Source organism: Eulemur rufifrons, chromosome 15 (assembly GCF_041146395.1).
Source record: "Eulemur rufifrons isolate Redbay chromosome 15, OSU_ERuf_1, whole genome shotgun sequence".
Lineage (NCBI taxonomy): Eukaryota > Metazoa > Chordata > Mammalia > Primates > Lemuridae > Eulemur > Eulemur rufifrons.
The window spans coordinates 16,328,050-16,346,203 of record NC_090997.1 but is presented as its reverse complement, the minus strand read 5'-3'; the positions used below and the strand labels follow the sequence as shown (position 1 = coordinate 16,346,203).

Below are 18,154 nucleotides of genomic sequence, written 5' to 3'. Positions count from 1 at the left end.
ATCAACCCTCCTCCTTGCTGGGCTGTATGCAGTGGAGAAGACACCCAAGGTGGTTAACGAGAGTCAAACTGCCATTCTTATAAATGAAGGCGCAGTGTTTCAAAGTCCCTGGTAAAGTTTCAACGGAGACCTTCTCTGGGACCAGAGGCCAATGTAGGGATCTCCACCTAACAAATCCCAAATCTTAATTTTCCCCCCACCCTTAGGGAGAGTTAGGTCTTCGAGGCATCCTCCTTCCCCAAGATTTACTTAGGGGCCAACTGCATGGAAGACTGTGGTTTGCCTCATAAATCCAGTTGCTGTCAGAGAGAGTGTGCCAGGTATCAATTGCTAAGAGATGTGTGACCAGCATTACTTTAGAAAAACAGGTCCAGGACTGCTTCCCACGTGGAATGAGAGAGGTGAGGCAAGCTTTGGCCCTTCTTATTCATTTGTTGTACAAGTAGTGCAAGAGAGAGAAATGGGGTTTGTCTTATTTATTGTGTTAATGTAGCCCATCTCTTAATAAATTGCCACAAGTGTTATCAGGCTCTCACCGTCAGGTCAGCTCTTCCCAGTGCTTGGGGAAGCAAGGTTAAAGAGTGGAAAGAAAGAATAGACATGTATGTACTCTCTAGTACTACCTGAACGAGAGTGGAGTAGAGGTCGCCTCTTCATGCAAACATAGGAAGTAGAAAACAATTATCTTTACCTCAAAAATACCAGAACACCAGAAAGCTTAGAAGCTCAGAGGCACACATTCATTCCTCAATTTTACAATAAGCATATATTAAGTACCAACCAGGTACTGCCACAGGAAATGGTGACACAAGAATCACAGCAAGACACAGTCATTGCCATCAAGGAGGTGACGGTCTACTCACACTGGGATAAAAGGCTGAAGATTTGGGTTCTACCAAAAGAACTCTGTAAACCTGCATGTCTCTGATTCTTCTGAGTCTCCATTTTTTTAACAATTAAACAAAGAGGAGAAAGTAATTTGCTGCCTCACAGGGAGTACATGAGACTCAGATACAACAATGTTCCCCTGAGTCCCTTTGTGCACACTTAGCGGGTCCTGCTTGGTACCTAGCCTACTTTGTCAGAAAACATCCTTAGGAAGGATATGAAAAACTCATTCACCCAAAGAAACAAAGGGCTATTATGCTTAAAGGTGGGTCCTCTCAGGAGTATTTACATTTTCATGGAAGATTAAGTCCTTGAATTGAATACTGAAATAATTTCTGCTTGTAGATTTCCACGTGGTAACTTTTTTTCCTAGTGTGATTCTAAAGTGGTGGGCAACTTCACCAAGTCAAACCGACCCTGCTGCATGGAGAATAGAGCCAGCATAGACAAATCTATGTCTTTTTTTAAAAAGCATATGTTAGTTTATTCACAGACTTTATAAACCTACCCAAGAAGTATTCCTGGGATATTCTGCCTCATAAGAGAGAAAACGATGTTGGGACCCCCACAGTTGGTGAGGACAGATTTTGACCGTATCTTTCTCAGAAATCACCTCAATCATCAAATTAGAAGAAAGTGTCACTACCCACTGCTGTATAAGAGAAGACAGGGGAGTGTGACAATTCACAACATGTAAATATCAACTCCTTTGCTGTGTTCCCTAACCGTAGTTAAGAGATGATCACAGGAGTCATCATCTGCTACCCCCTGTAGTACCTCACTCTGCTTTTGAGCTTAGCAAGCTTATCTACAAAACATTTTATCAGCACTAGACTCAAAAAATATTCCTTTAGTACCTGCAACACCCATGACACTGCAAGGAACTGAGGGGTTAACAAAAATGAAGACCTGGTCTTTGGTTTCGAGGCCTTTTCACTGCTATATAGTACTTCAGATGGAATTCTATGCAGATGTCATCTGAGTAAGTTAAAGTAATGAGATTATCAGCCTGAAGAAGAGGGAAGGTACCATGCCACTATCTTCAATATTTGAAGTATAGGTACGTGACAGAATAATTGGCATACAAGGATACACTTGGGATTAAATTTTGGAAATTTCAAGGTGACTAATTTCAAATCTAAATATGGAAGAACTTCCTAGTTTTTAGAAAGTATCTGGACAGCTTATGTACTTGGTGGGCATATGGAATACACACACACTGGGGGAAAATTGTGTGTGCTCTCATGTAGCATCATGATTGGCATGTGGTAGGTGCTTAATTGATATCTGCTGATTAGTTGTTTCATTTGTTTTAGAGGCAGGCTATTTTTTTTTTTTTTTTTTTGAGACAGGGTCTTGATCTGTCACCCAGGCTAGAGTGCAGTGGCGTCGTCATAGTTCATTGCAAAACCTCCAACTACTGGGCTCAAGCAATTCTCCTGCCTCAGCCTCCCAAGTAGCTGGGACTACAGGTGTGCACCATCACACCTAGCTAATTTTTCTTATTTTTATTTTTTGTAGAGGCAGGGTCTCACTGTTGCCCCGGCTGGTCTCCAGTTCCTGGCCTCAAGGGATCGTCTTACCTCAGCCCCACAAAGTGCTGGGATTACAGGCATGAGCCACTGTGCCCAGCCAAGGCAGATTATTTTATTGAAGATTCCCATTCCAGTGTTAACATAATCTACCTCATGAGAAATCACAGATAGTGTCTAAGAGATAAAAAATTTTAAAAGCTTGCTGATATGCTTTTATCAGCTCTTTATTTAACATTTCTGGGCTCTGGGTTGTTGTCAATTATAAGTAAAAATGTTCTGGAAAGAAACAGTGTGACCCTCTTTTGGTTCGTTTCGTTTTGTAATTGCTGAAAAAGTTTTTACATATCTCTAAGGATTAGAAACTTTCAGATCATTTGCCTAAACTTCCTGACGGTCACATGACCAAACTCATCCTTCCCTAGAGTCCAGTTGCTGTATAGTCATAGCCGTTAGAGGGTTTTCATTTGACTGTTCCTTATTATTGTTTCTTGATGAATCTTTGCCTGATGCAAATGGACAGGACAAAGTCCATGAGGATTATCACGATGGAAAGAAAGAATAAGATTTATAACAAGAGGGCAGTAAGTTTCCTGGCATGTTATCATGATTAACTGTCACTTGTATTGATAACTTCAAGAATGAATCTCAGAAGTATATTTTAGTATACTGTGGGCATATAGCTAAGACCTCCAATGAATGTTCACCCATAAATAAAAAACGATGGTTAGTATTTATTAAGTGTTTAATAGGTGTCAAGGGCTGTGGTAAACACTGTAAGTGCATTATCTCACTTACTATTCTCAGCGACATGATGAAGTAGGTGTTTGCATTCTCTGTTCCGCACATGAAGAAACCTACATGAAGAAATTTCTTCTTGAAGGTTATCTAGGTAGGAAGTGGTGGGGGCTGAACCTGGCATGAATACTGGAGCCTGCACACAGGCCCCCTCTGCCATCTGCTGTCTCCCCTACCCCTATCCTCCATCCCTGACTTCAGGAATTAACATCAAACATTTTCTGACATCACTCCTCTTTCTAAATTTATGTTGTAATTAGGCCAATCTAAGCCATAGACTGCTGAAAGGGGACATATTGCAGTAAATTATGGTGAGAAGAGGGCCTGTCAATTGAAAAGGAAGTCTGTACTCATCAGGAATACATTGAAATGACACCTGTTCCATCACTGCTGAGAGAACCCTCCGGCAAAGATCTCCTTGTCCCATAGGCTGACAGGACTCAGCCTGCTGCCCAGGAGCTCCACTGTGTTCTCCTCCAGGGCGTGACGAGTTTGCTCTGAGTCACAGAATAAATTAAAGACTGGCAAGTTCCCTTTCAGCTTCCTCCTGCTAAATGAGAGCAACTCTATTAGCTTATTCTGAATTAGGACACATATGTAAGGAATGCTTCAGTTAGTTGAATCCGGTCCACTAAACCCTTTATTAGTCAGCATTTTTCCACAACTAACTTCTAAGGGCAAAAGAGACAAATTTCAAAATAATTGGAGAAGAAAACTTTTAAACTCTGCTCTAGGCCTAGTACACATTCAACCCAGACTCCCACACTTCTACCACCATATGATATTATTCAGTAATACCAGCATGTAATGGAGCACTAATTGTGTGGCAGATATTTGTGTTAAGGGACTCCTGTGTCTGTTTCCTTTAACGCAACAAGCCTTTGAAGCAGACTTTATTCTCTCCATTTTACAGGTGAGCAAATCGAGCCATGGAGTAGTTCATTTGCTGTCTAATAGATGGTAGTGAGAAAACCTAAACCCACAGAGCCCTAGGCCATCATATTGCCTCCTGATTATTAACAGATGATAAAATGATGACTCTGAAGGATATTATTCAATAAGTAATAATAACAGCTAACATCTATTGAGTGCTTCCTGTGTGCCAGGACATGTTTTAAGCACATTACAGCTATTATCTCATTTAATCTTTACATCAACCCTTTAAATTTTTTCAGACTAGGAAACAGAGGCACTTTAGAGGTTAGAGACAGTAATGGAGCCAGGACTGGGACCAAAATGCCTAACTCCAGAGGGCATTTTTTTCATTGCTGCACATGCAACCTTTTCTCTTTTTCTTAGGACTAGATACAGAAGAATACAGGTCTAATGAATTTCAGAAAGATCTTCTCTAATAAAGTTAATCAACCAATAAAGGCTAAATCAAAAAGGAAGTTCTGGTTGATTAATTTAATGACTATCCAAATGATCAAAACTATCCTCTTTCTGAGCTTTCTTGTTAATTGGGTGTCCGTTGGCTTCAGGCTGTTCTATTCAGGGAGAATTCCAATTCCAACCATGGAATTTTTTTTCCATCCTTTTTGGTAAGAAAGGCAGCAACACATTCAGGGATGCCCCTAGAAAATATTTACCCTTAGAAACATGCTTTTATCAAGCATCTCTGCTACAACTCTGAAGATTTTCTCTTGAATCATATCTAATAGAAACCAAAACTGTGCATAATTTAAGTGGACTGAGTAAGATGCCTTCCATTTCAAACATATTTCCTAAAGATTGAATCATTCATTTTAAAAGCATTTTCCAGCTCTTGGTGTGACAGAAATCCTAAGTCATCATCGATTTTACTCTTTATAGGATAAAAGATCCCCAAAGCTTGCAATTAATGAACTGTTAAATTCAGACATATGGATGCGATATGGTTTTCAAATGGGACAAATAGGAGTTATTAAACTTCAAAGTGATGGCATTTTACCATATCTTCTTAGTGGGAGGCGTTCAGGAAGTGTCCTTCAAGTGAATGAATTCATTTTCCTAATTAATTTTTGTTCTTTAAATGCCTTTAGCTCAATAAATGCTAAGGTAATTCTAATTTTCGTTTCTACAAGTTCTTGCATTTATTTTCTTCTTTAATGTGATACCTTATTCTAGGGCTTGAATTCTTTTTAAGTGTATGCTATGCTTGTGTTTAGCCTATAAACTACCAATTCCTTCCTTTTGCCGATTGTAACATTTTCAACCCACTCCAAATTCTTCCATTCATTGTTTTTCTCTGCCTAACACAATGAATTTTTAGTTCCACATGGCTCCTCCTCCTTTCTATATTAATATCCATGTTCTTTTTCTCTAGAACATCTTCCTACTTCTCATATGCCCAGTTGGCATTCTCTTTTCAGAGAGAACACAACTAAAATATTACTCTACCAGGAAGCCATCCCTTTTACTAATAGCATGGTTTGGCTATTCAAATCCTTCTGGGCTTAACTCTCACCCAAAGCTCCAGTTATAACTGCTGTACTTAAAGAAACCAACTTATTAAGTCAACAACAATAACAAAAGTTTTGATGTATTTTATTTTCCAAAAAGATTTATCATAAGATATCCACACCCTCCAGCCATAGACCACTAGGAATACTGCTGTAATTGAACAAATTTAGGTTTGTTGACTCACAGCAATGAAGAAAAACCCACTTCATTCAGGATCATGGAACATTTTAGGAAGAAGGTATTAAAATGACTTATATTTTTGCAAGTGTTAGATGATTTGGAAGATGGTTCAAAAGAAGATGGTTGTTTACTGTCAAGAAGAGAGAGTAATTCTATGACTGGTTCTCTCAGTATCTCTTCTCTCCTTAAAGGAGAGAAGACCAGAGCAAGACTGTGATTGGTAAAGAAACAGCAACACTCTCACTACCCTTGATAGGAGGATATTGGGTCCATTTTATGTTTTGGACAAAGTTTGTGTATTCTTTGTGCTCAGTTATGATTTTGGAGGGGTCTTGTTTTGTCTCGGTTCACCCCAGTCATAGAACGGCCTTAACTGATGCTGTGGTTAATAGGGCAACACTCGCCCGACCATGAATGTCAGACCAACTCCTGGGAACACTAACACCTACCTGACATCACCCAGCTATCAGGGGCTGTTTTTATTTTCCCCTCAAAAATAATGTATATTCATTTTCTAAAACTTGAAAGGCATGGAAAGTACTGAGAAGGAAATGAAAAGCTCCCTGGTAGTGTTTGTTTAGCAGGGCGAGGGGGAGAGAAAGCAAGCAAGCCATCGTGTGCGTGTTGGCTCTGCAGTGGTGCTTCTGCTGTTGGTGGACCTGAGGCCCTGCAAAAGAAAAGCTGAAGAGAGAGCTCTGGAGATCCCCTCTCCTCAAAAAAAAAGCCAATTCAGCTAGGGCAGTAAAGATATCAATAACCACGCTGCATTCAGAAGCTGGCATTCCAAGCCCAGTGATTTGGAACGTTCACCATGGCAAACGTCCTGCAGTTGCCAGTGCTGTGTTTTTCCACTCAATGTAGTATTGACTGTGTGCCAAGCACATGTATTTGTTATTTATTTATTTTAGAGATAGGGGCTTGCTTTGTCACCCAGGCTGGAGTGCAGTGGTGCCAACATAGCTCACTGTAGGCTCTGCAGTCTGTCTCAAACTCCTGGGCTCAGGGGATCCTCCTGCCTCAGCCTCCCGAGTAGCTGAGACTACAGGCAGGCACCACTGTGCCTGACAGCACATGTATTTAATTATCTAAAACTCATAACAATGCTATGAGGTAGGTCCCATTGTCATCCTATTCTACTGATGAGGAAACAGATATGGAAAAGTTTACAAACGAAAAAAACTGCCCAAAGTCACAAATCTAGGAAGTAGGAGATATAGGAGTTAAACTCAAGCAGTCTGTTCTGGGGAATGTGCTACTAACTACAATATCAAATAGTGTTACTTAGCTAGTTTTGCCCACTTTGAATATGAAAAGCTTGACTGTAATAGTAAGTTTTAGAACACCCCATTCCACATCTGTATTGCTCTCCTTCACTTTCTCTCTCTTTATATATATATACACACACACACACACACATACACACACACACGCATATATGTATATGTATGTGCATGCAGTAACTGTGGATCTCTGTGTGTGTATATGTATATGTATATACACACATACACACACAAACATACACATATACATACACACAAACATACACATATACATAAAAATTTAAAAATTTTTATACTATGTAGAACTACAAAATAAATTATCAAAAATGACTGAATGAAAACTCTGGAATGAAACTGTATGCCTTTTTCTACACACTAAGATATACTTAAAATTTATAACCACTCTGAAAATCAAACAGTGAGAATCTGTTACTAAGTTTCCTTTTTTCATTTTAGAGACCTAGTAAAATCCTGTAACCTCCTGCTAAGTGCGAAGGGCTGGGTGTCTGTTCAGGGTAATACTGATTTCCTCTTTTCCTTGCGATATCTGCACTTTTCCCCTTCCACTCTCTGTTTTATTGTGCCTCATTCTTTACTGCGATGGGGACATTTCAAGAGAAGTCGCTTCTAGCTTAAGGACAACATGAAGCTAGACCCTCCCTCATTGCACAATATCATCAAAGGTTTCCAGGTAAAACCATCATCTATGCCCCTGGCAATAGCAGTTTGGAGGATTCCTGTTGAGTGACTTCTACCCTCTGTCTTTGTAGGCTATGTAAGAACTAAGAGGTAAAAGCCTTGGTCATTCTTTATGAACCGAGCAACCTTTTGGGACTTGATATTCACCTATTTATTCTAGCCAAGAGTTAATTAGAGGGCCGGGCGTGGTGGCTCATGCCTGTAATCCTAGCACTTTGGGAAGCTGAGGCGGGAGGATCGCTCAAGGTCAGGAGTTCGAGACCAGCCTGAGCAAGAGTGAGACCCTGTCTCTACTAAAAATAGAAAGAAATTAACTGGACAACTAAAAATATATATAGAAAAAATTAGTCAGGCATGGTGGCGCATGCCTGTAGTCCCAGCTACTTGGGAGGATGAGGCAGTAGGATTGCTTGAGCCCAGGAGTTTGAGGTTGCTGTGAGCTAGGCTGATGCCACAGCACTCTAGCCCAGGCAACAGAGCCAGACTCTGTCTCAAAAAAAAAAAAAAAAAGAGTTAATTAGAAGTAATGAAAAAGATAATACACAAATACACACTGATCACCACCTCAAGATCACCACCTCTAATCCCACCATGGGGATTAGAAAATATATAAAAAATTCATCATTTCTTAGGTAGCAGGAGTGCCTTGCAAACCCATCTTTGCCCTGTCAAATGACAACTTATAACAAGTTCCTTCATTTCATATCCCATCCCCTATTGGACATTCATAATGCTGAACCAGGCAAATTAATGAATTATATGCAAATTTCCCAATTAGGCATCACTGACATGTATCAGCATCTCTGCCAATATGAATTGACAGAGCAGAAACTGGGAGAAAAAAATCAGACTCATTGGGTAACACTCAGCAAGTCTCAGTAAAAGGAGGCAAGTTATATCTATTTCACAAAATCCTGTACTGAGTATAGGGTTGTTAATAATTATTTTAAGGTCATAATAACTATGTTAATAACAAATAAATAACCATTTATTATTAAAGTTGTAGTTTTTATTTTCATTAATCCATAAATTATATAAATAATACATTGTAAAAAATATATAATTATATAAAATAAGTTACATAAAATAAATTACATAAATAAAATGTATCTAAGTTAGTCTATTTACATAATTATATTTATTATTAAAGCAATTATAAATATTATTGCAATAATAATTATTACAAAAAGAATGCATTAAAATATCTTTAAAAGCGGATGTGGATTGTGGCCAGTTTGGTTTTACAAACATTTATTGAGCACCAACTATATGCCAAAATAATTAGAATACAAAAATGAAAAAGACAAGTGTCTGATCTAGACAGTGAGGAACTTCTAAACTGGCTGAAAGGCAAGCCCACTGATGAATGATGTCAGCTGAGTGAGTAGTACGTACTATGCTGCGTGTTGGAATACAGAGGAAAGGCTTCTAAGCTGGTGCAGTGGGGATGAAGAGTTTCATTTTTTCATATTAGAGGAACTATAATATGTAGGGACTACTAATTGAGTCAGTTACATATTAGAGGAAGGTGTTAGAGATGAGATGATGCTCAAGTGGTAAGACTGTGCTTGGGATCATGCTAAGAAGGAATCAGCAATTAAAGAGAAGAAACAATGGATAAATGGCCCCACATAAGGCCAAACAAGTGAATGATAACTCAAAATGCTGATTCATTACCCAGATTTTTTTCCCAGCTGCTTAGCTGGTTCAGCTGATGGGGATTTTATCTTTTCATTCATCATTTATTGAGTTGACATTAGAATGTCACATAGCCAAAACACTCAATGAAGAATCAAAATACTCATCTTCACCTATGCTCAGGGGTGATGTCTACAAACACAGTTATTGCAAGTGTAGCTAACCAAAGCAGTAATAACTCCTAAGGGTTAGTAGAAAGCTTTCTTTGGAGCAGGTCATGAGAAGAGGGTTTTTGTTCCAACATCTATTTCTTATGTATCTGATCTAGACGATGCTCTCATGTCCTTCTTAACATGTTCAGGTGAAAAGGACACCCACCAGTATGTCTTCCCAAGGCAAATGTAGAGAATTCTAATTCTATTGACTGAAATGAATTAAAAACCTACAGATGGTGCTTATTAAAGCAATATATCAAACAAAAACTCAGCGGCGACTACTAATTTAGTCAGTTACAATTAGTTCCAATTGGATTTGATCCTTGTTAAAACTATTTTCTTTGGAATCATCGGTTTTGGAGAGATTGGGTTTGGGATTAAAATGACAACTGTAAAAATTGTATTAGATTTATAGGAGAACAGCACTGCTTTGAAAACAAAAGTCTCTTTAGGCCTACTCATGTCACCAGAGAATTGTCCTACTGCAATTTTAGGTGTAATCACAATGTAGACGTTTACACAGGAAGAGTAGGAATTTGGAGAAATGCTATTACAGGTGGGCTGGAACTGGTCCTCAGAGAAGAGACTTCCTACTTTAGAAGGCATCTTTGTTTGTTGGATGACAACTTGAGGCTCAGATGGAACTATAATCAGTTCTAAGTATTGCCCACTTCGGACTGAAGTCAGTTTTGTTTGGTAACAAAAAATTTTTTAATTTTAACTATTTAAATATTTGTTCTGGCAGACCTGCACCACTATGACCAGAAGAAAAATCCACCTGATCTTCATTTTTTCATGTGTCTCAATAACAAATAGCAGAACTTATTAAATCATTGTTAAATATTGTATGCTAGCAAATTTCCATGTGAGATTTCCTTATTATTGCACAATGCTTTCATTTGCTTTCATTTAGAAAGAGTTCTCCCCAACAAGATCCCTTCAGACTTTTCAATGCACACATACACACAAATCTATTATTTCTATTAATTTCCCTCCTTGAATTTTTCTCTCAGTTCCTCCTCTGTATAACTCTGATTCTTGAGTTGTCTTTTCTTTCATGAAACTTTGCCAAAGGAAATATTAGTCATCCAATAATGTCTCAGGTGAGCTACTTATTATATTATTCCAATAGAGTTTGAAAATATATACTAACATAATGCAGGGAAATCACGATCAAAGCTTGGTGTTCTTTTGGAACACTAAACAAAATGTATATTTTGGACAATAGCTTAACCTATTCTATGAGCAAGCTAATCTTTGCTGAGGGAAAAAGTCATAAATGTTAGAAACACAACTAACTTCCTTTATTTACAGGTTTTCGTGTCTTTATTCATGTTATTCAAGCAATCCAGACTGCCATTAGCATCCTCCTCTGCCTATCAAAGAACCTTTTGAAGGGTTTCCTGCTTCCTCAGAAAGAATCAGCTGCATTTTCACACAACGCTGCATACGTCCCCACTTAGCAAGAACACAATTCCTCTTTATATGTTAGTTAACTGCTTACATATATAGCCAGTTAGGAACTTGAATAGGCCTGTTCCAAAAGCAAGCTGTGAGGATTAAGGATTTTGGTTGGAAAATGGGACAGACACAGAGAACAGATCAGGACTAGAGCACCAGGAAGTAATATACTGTATTTCAGGTCATTGTTCAATGGGACAATGCATCACCATCTGAGTTGGTGGGCCACTGGTGTCCTTGGCTGAATGCCAGTGTCTTGGCTTTGGGTGTATTATTTGAACTGGAATAGGACTCTCAAAGTAAGGGTGGAACAACAGGGAATAATATGCTATTAGAAAAAGCTAAAGAGAAAGTTGGGCTTCTTTCAAGTCAGCAGATGCTCAAGAAACAATTCCAACCTCAGAATGGTGAAAACGTAAGAAACCAAGAAGGAAAACACTGCAGAGATTAGAACACAGGCTCTCCATGGTTGTCTGGCCTACTGAACAGAGCAGCAAGCATGATCCCTAATCTTAATTCTTGTTTGGTAGGAGCCCAATTCTTTGAATTGGCTATTTCCATCCATCTGGATGGATGGAAAGATAGTTACAGACACACATAACCTTAGAAAATAAATAAAGAAATGACTGTGTGAAATAGTTGAAATTGTTAGCAGCAGTTTTCTATGTTGTGGGATTACAGAATAATTTTTTTCACCACTATCTTTTCCATCATTCACAAGTTTTTAATAGAAATGTATTCTAATTTTATAATCAAAAAAAGGTTATTAAATAAGCATGTGTGTGTGTATATATATATATGTGTGTGTGTGTATACTATTTCTTTCTCTTTTGACTAAACCAACAATTCTCAGTTAGGGACAATTTTGCCCCCAGACAGTATTTGGTAATGGCTGGAGAAATATTTGGTTGTCACAATTGTGGGGTGTGCTACTGGCATCTAGTGGGTAGAGGCCAGGAATGATGCTAAATATCCTACAACATACATGACAATATCTCCTACAACAATTAGCCAGCCCAAAGAGTCAAAGGTCCGGAGGTTGAGAAGCCCTGGATTAAACAAACAAAAGTTTTATAAAATTCTTATCTCTCCCTACAATTAATTCCATTGATATTATACACAGTTATTTCAGATTAATTTATTTTTAAAATAAAATTAAGAAATGAATTTCTAGCATTTTAATAAAGATATTTTGCATGCATTACCAAGGGTTCAAAGTAGATAATTAAACTGTTTTCATAATACTATAGTATATTTTCTAATTAAATGACATTAGAAGTAATACCCTCAAAAAGAAAAATCAATTTTATATGTTCTCTTCTTATGTGCCTGCTTCTTTATTTCCAGGGAAGTATTGATGGCTTTTTTATAAGTGGCAGTATTTTTTTCTGTATGTCCCTATTTTTAAGGCAGTTCCATTAGAAACTGTTATCTCTGTCTCAGAACTACCTAAGTGAAAATGACTTTCTGGACTGACAAATGTTGAAAAAGATTGTGTTTCTTGTTTACGTTTATGCTTATTTATTGGTGTGCAAAATTTTTACATGTAACAAATTCTAAGTAAATACATATTGGATTGAATGGAACTGAATAGTGTATACCTCTTCTAGACAGTTTATAAAGATGTAAAAATGCATAATAAATTTTAGAATAAGTAATTAAAAGATACATTTTTGGACCCACCTAGAATCAAGAATTAGAGTTGATTTAATTCAATAAGAGGTTAATGGGCATCTTTTGGGGCATCTGTTGCTTTGCCAGATTTCTGCAGAATGTAAAAGCATAAAATGCATTCCCTAGCCTTGAAGAATTTGTAATCTAACCAAGAGATAGAACACATTCTAAGAAAACCATTTCGTTCCAGAGCACAACAGCATGTGGTTGAGGGCCAAAATGAGTAATTAGTGCAATGAGAGTTTAAGGAACAAAAAATATCTTTATGTCTGGAATCAACAGAGTTGGTTTCATGACAAAGATGAGAATTGTACTGACCAATTAATATGACCAGCAATGAGGGGACGGTATTGTAAGGCAGAGAAAATAACATGAACAAAGCTAAGAAAATAAGACACTGTGGGCACGTTCATGGGGCAGGGAACCATCCTGGCTCAGGCAGGTGATAAATTTGAAATACTAGGAAGTGGCCAGATTATGATGAGAGTCAAATGAGTGAACATTCATAGGAAAACTCTGTAAAATATCTAAACCTATGAATGAGATAAAACATTCCATCTCCAAACAAAGTTTAGAAATTGTGTTTTTAGTCTCTATCACACTTAAAATGATTACTTAATCTAATATGGTTTAATATTATCTTCCTACACTGACAGACCTTTGTACTACATAAAGCAAAAATCTAGCCTACATAATGTACCTAATGTTCTACAAAAATGACCATTAGCAAAGGCAAGCTAAATTTAGCTATAGCCCTATGTAGCCTTTCCCCCTTTGTGACTACAAAGTTAGTAGGAGTCCTCATTTCTGAACAGAGGTGCTCTAATTAAAGAATTTTTTAATTGCCTTAACCATTATCGTAATAATATATTTTTGTCAAGGGAATAAGAGAGGAAGTACTGTATTCTCTCTGGCCAAGGAGTCTTTCAGAAGGTAGGAATGAACAATCAGTATTGTTTGTAAAGAATCATCAGACTTAATTTAATACACCTATGTTGAATTCATGATAAAATGCAAGAAGAAATAGATCATTGCCTCAAAAAAAAAAAAAAAAAACCTTGCCTTTTACCTATATGCAGTTGCTTAACCATTTCTACTTGTTAGAATAAAATTATTTTTCCTGACTAGAGACCAAGAACAGAGACCTTTGGAGAATAAATAGGCTTTATAGTTGAGGTAAAAAGAACTCCAATGCCTAGTTACCTTTAGTAACAATTAATTATTAATAACAACTTCCAAAAGATTGGCTAGTGTATCTTTAAAATCAAAAAGTGGCATCTTCAGGGATTGGGGGGTTGGGGGTAGGTAAACTCACAACCAATGGACGCTGTGAGCATTGTAGCGAGGAAAAGGCACACCTCAAATCATGTTTGGGTGTGGCGAAGTCATAACATGAAACCAAAATGTTTGCACCCGCATAATATCCTGAAATAAATAAAAAAAAATTGGACATCCTACACATTTAAATCTGTAAATACTACAGTCAAATTAACTATGAAGCAATAATCCTTAGATTCCCCACTAAAAGAAGTTTTGCTCACTGTTAACTCACCTACAAAACATTGTTGGTTAGGAATAAACTCAGCTGCATAAAACAGCTTTAGTTACAGTGGCTTAGCCAAATGGAGACTTGTTGTTCTTAAAGAAGAATTCCAAAGGAAACCTGACAAGGGCTGTTTTTGGTGACTTCATGACACCGTTTAGGACAAACTGCCTTCTGGTTTTCTATTAAATATCCTTAGATAACTTTCAGTTACATTGCATTGTCCAGAACTATGTCACACAAACCACCTTCCAGTTGAAAAATAAGCTGGGAAATAAAGTTTTTAATTATGGACATTGCAGACTCGCATAAACGTAAGGGAGATGGAGAAGAATTATGTAGGTCAATTGGCAAAATCTAGCAGCAGCACAAATTCAGAGTGAGTGTTGTAAGACTCCAGCTATTATAATACCTTTATTAAAGTACTACTAAGTAAATTGGGTCTGTTAACAACTTAACTGCAACATCTAAGTGCCATAGAAAAGTCCATTTTCCAGGTTTGCATGAACTGGGTCATTTTGTGCCTTTAAGCTACATCGTTGTCTAATGGATTTCTTGGAGAGCAGCCCGAGCACAGCTTGTATCCATCCACAGGAAAGTTTCCTGTGTAGTGTTGCCCTGCCCACAAGGACAAGAGTGATCTATGAAGATTTCTACTCACTCAGAAAGTGACCAATTGATATGTTGTGGATGGCAATTGAGAGGTTCAATTCAGGAAAAGTGAAAAAAAAAAAAAAAGGAAATTGAAGATATAATACCTTTGCTTTCCCAGCTGCTTTCTTCTTCTGCTAACAAGAAAGTGGTAGTATCTTAAGAGCTAACGAATTCCTGAAAGGAACAGCTCAGTAGCTAACAGAGTCTGGCACGTTGTGGGTATTCAAGTAATGTTTGTTGAATAAAACTTTGCCTATTTATTTTTATCAAAAGGTACACAAAAACTGGTTAAAAAGAAGCATTTTTCATCCGCTTTAATGGAGCAGTCAAAAGCATTTAGTCAGCATCCACTCCTTGTGAGTGAAAACTCGGTGAGGAGCCCCAAGGAAATGCTTGCTAGAATCTCTCACCCTGAAAGGTCTTGCCCTGTCTTTTATGTGACCTGGCAGATTTTTCTGACTCCCATCCAAACTTATAATTAATCAAGTCTATGGAAATTGGTTTCTAAGCCATTTGGCCACCAAGCAAACTATCAACATTATAAAATCAATTTAAGACCATTTTTAAGTGTTTAACATCAATTTATAATTTCCTAAATCAGCATATAAATCAGTTTGTGATGGAGGTTAAGGACGATCAGTCAATGAATCAGTGGACCAAGCACTTGAATTGGTGTTGAGGAGCATTTAAAGGCCCACAAATAACAGCTCCTGCCCTTGACAACTTATGATCCATTTGGGAAGACAATATGTGTGCAGGGGAAAAAATCAAGTAATAAAGTAACATCATATTTGCAACTTGTCAGATTAATAGAACAGAAAATAAATGTTTTATTTTGCCCAGAATACCAATAAATTTGGGCTTTGCTAAAGTAAAACAGAAACCAAATATACCCTATGTGCAACTCAAATTTTGAGACCCTGATAGGAGGATCATAGCACTTTGGAGGTTAGAGTAGAAAGTTTTGTTTAACACAGATAGTCTACAAGGAACTCACTTGAACCATAGGAGGAAATAAAAACAATTATTCTTTTTCTTCTTCTTTTTTTTAACATTAGGTCATGGAACTAAAGGAGTATTTGAGCTTCTGTCTGGATGGCGGAGAACCAAAGAGAATTTACCCTTCAAAGACAGGATAGCAGATGCCTATTCTGATGTGATGGTCACCTACACCATGACCAGCTCCCTATACTTTATCACTTTTGGCATGGGTGCCAGCCCATTCACAAACATAGAGGCTGTGAAGGTCTTCTGTCAAAACATGTGTGTCTCCATTCTGTTGAACTACTTCTACATTTTCTCTTTCTTTGGCTCCTGTCTTGTCTTTGCTGGCCAATTAGAGCAAAACCGCTACCATAGCATCTTTTGCTGCAAGATCCCTTCTGCAGAGTACCTGGATCGCAAGCCCGTGTGGTTCCAGGCAGTGATGAGTGATGGGCATCAACAGACATCCCATCACGAGACGAACCCCTACCAGCACCACTTCATTCAGCACTTCCTCCGAGAACATTACAATGAGTGGATTACCAATATCTACGTGAAGCCATTTGTTGTCATCCTGTATCTCATTTATGCTTCCTTCTCCTTCATGGGGTGCTTACAGATCAGTGACAGAGCCAACATCATCAACCTACTAGCCAGTGACTCCCCAAGCGTTTCCTTTGCCATGGTTCAGCAGAAATATTTCAGCAACTACAGCCCTGTGATAGGATTCTACGTCTACGAGCCCCTGGAGTACTGGAACAGCAGCGTCCAGGAGGACCTACGAAGGCTGTGTAGTGGATTCACTGCAGTGTCCTGGGTGGAGCAGTACTACCAGTTCCTGAAAGTCAGCAACGTCAGTGCCAATAACAAGAGTGACTTCATCAGTGTCCTACAGAGCTCATTTTTAAAAAAGCCAGAATTCCAGCACTTTCGAAACGATATCATCTTCTCCAAGGCAGGAGATGAAAACAACATCATTGCTTCTCGCTTGTATCTGGTCGCCAGGACTAGCAGAGACAAGCAGAAGGAAGTCATAGAAGTGTTAGAAAAGTTGAGGCCCCTATCCCTTTCAAAGAGCATCCGATTCATCGTGTTCAACCCCTCCTTTGTTTTCATGGACCATTACAGCTTGTCTGTCACAGTGCCTGTTCTGATTGCAGGCTTTGGTGTTCTCCTGGTGTTAATCCTGACTTTTTTCCTAGTGATCCACCCTCTGGGAAACTTCTGGCTAATTCTTAGCGTCACCTCAATTGAGCTGGGCGTTCTGGGCTTAATGACATTATGGAACGTCGACATGGATTGCATTTCTATCTTGTGCCTTATCTACACCTTGAATTTCGCCATTGACCACTGTGCACCACTGCTTTACACATTTGTATTAGCAACTGAGCACACCCGAACACAATGTATAAAAAGCTCCCTGCAAGAGCATGGGACAGCCATTTTGCAAAATGTTACTTCTTTTCTTATCGGGTTGGTCCCCCTTCTATTTGTGCCTTCGAACCTGACCTTCACACTGTTCAAATGCTTGCTGCTCACTGGGGGTTGCACACTTCTGCACTGTTTTGTTATTTTACCTGTGTTCCTAACCTTCTTCCCCCCTTCCAAAAAGCACCACAAGAAAAAGAAAAGGGCCAAACGAAAGGAGAGAGAGGAAATCGAATGCATAGAAATTCAAGAGAACCCTGATCACGTCACTACAGTCTGAGGGGTGCAGACTAATGGATTATTTTTCTTTTCCAGTATCGCACAATGATGCAGGGCGAGGAAAGCTCAGACCTCAGCTGCTTGGGCTGGCCAGGGGTAACAAGGCAAGTCAGATCCAGAGTGCATTATTCATGACACATCAAGGTGTCTGCTTCTTGGGGGGAAGAGGGAATAAGAAAAGGGGAGAAAGTTCTTTGCGACCTTGTTCTCTACTAAAGATAATTTTCTGGATGTGATCTTAGAGCTCTTCCAAGGAATGGACAAATCAATGAAGTGTTCAGATAGAAGGCCAAAAGAACCAACTGCTTATAAAAAGAAAATGCTTAGGAGAGATGGAGAAGAGAGAAAAGGTGTCCTCCAAGTAGGAGGAAAGACATAGGAAATGTCAAAATTGCCATGTCACTTTTCATGTTTGTTTTTTGAACAGGTTGGTCAAAGGAAACCTATGCACATGGGAAG

At 38.4% G+C, this 18,154-nt stretch overlaps 1 protein-coding gene across 1 annotated transcript in view; it reads left to right on the top strand.

Annotated features, from left to right (window-relative positions):
- The window catches only part of PTCHD4 (patched domain containing 4), a 192,824-nt gene extending 175,128 nt beyond the window's left edge, over window positions 1-17,696 (top strand). The window contains exon 3 of the mRNA XM_069488694.1: window positions 16,063-17,696. Within this exon, the coding sequence (XP_069344795.1) occupies window positions 16,063-17,696 (1,634 nt within the window). The remainder of the gene's footprint in view (window positions 1-16,062) is intronic.
- The last annotated feature ends 458 nt before the right edge of the window (window positions 17,697-18,154 follow it).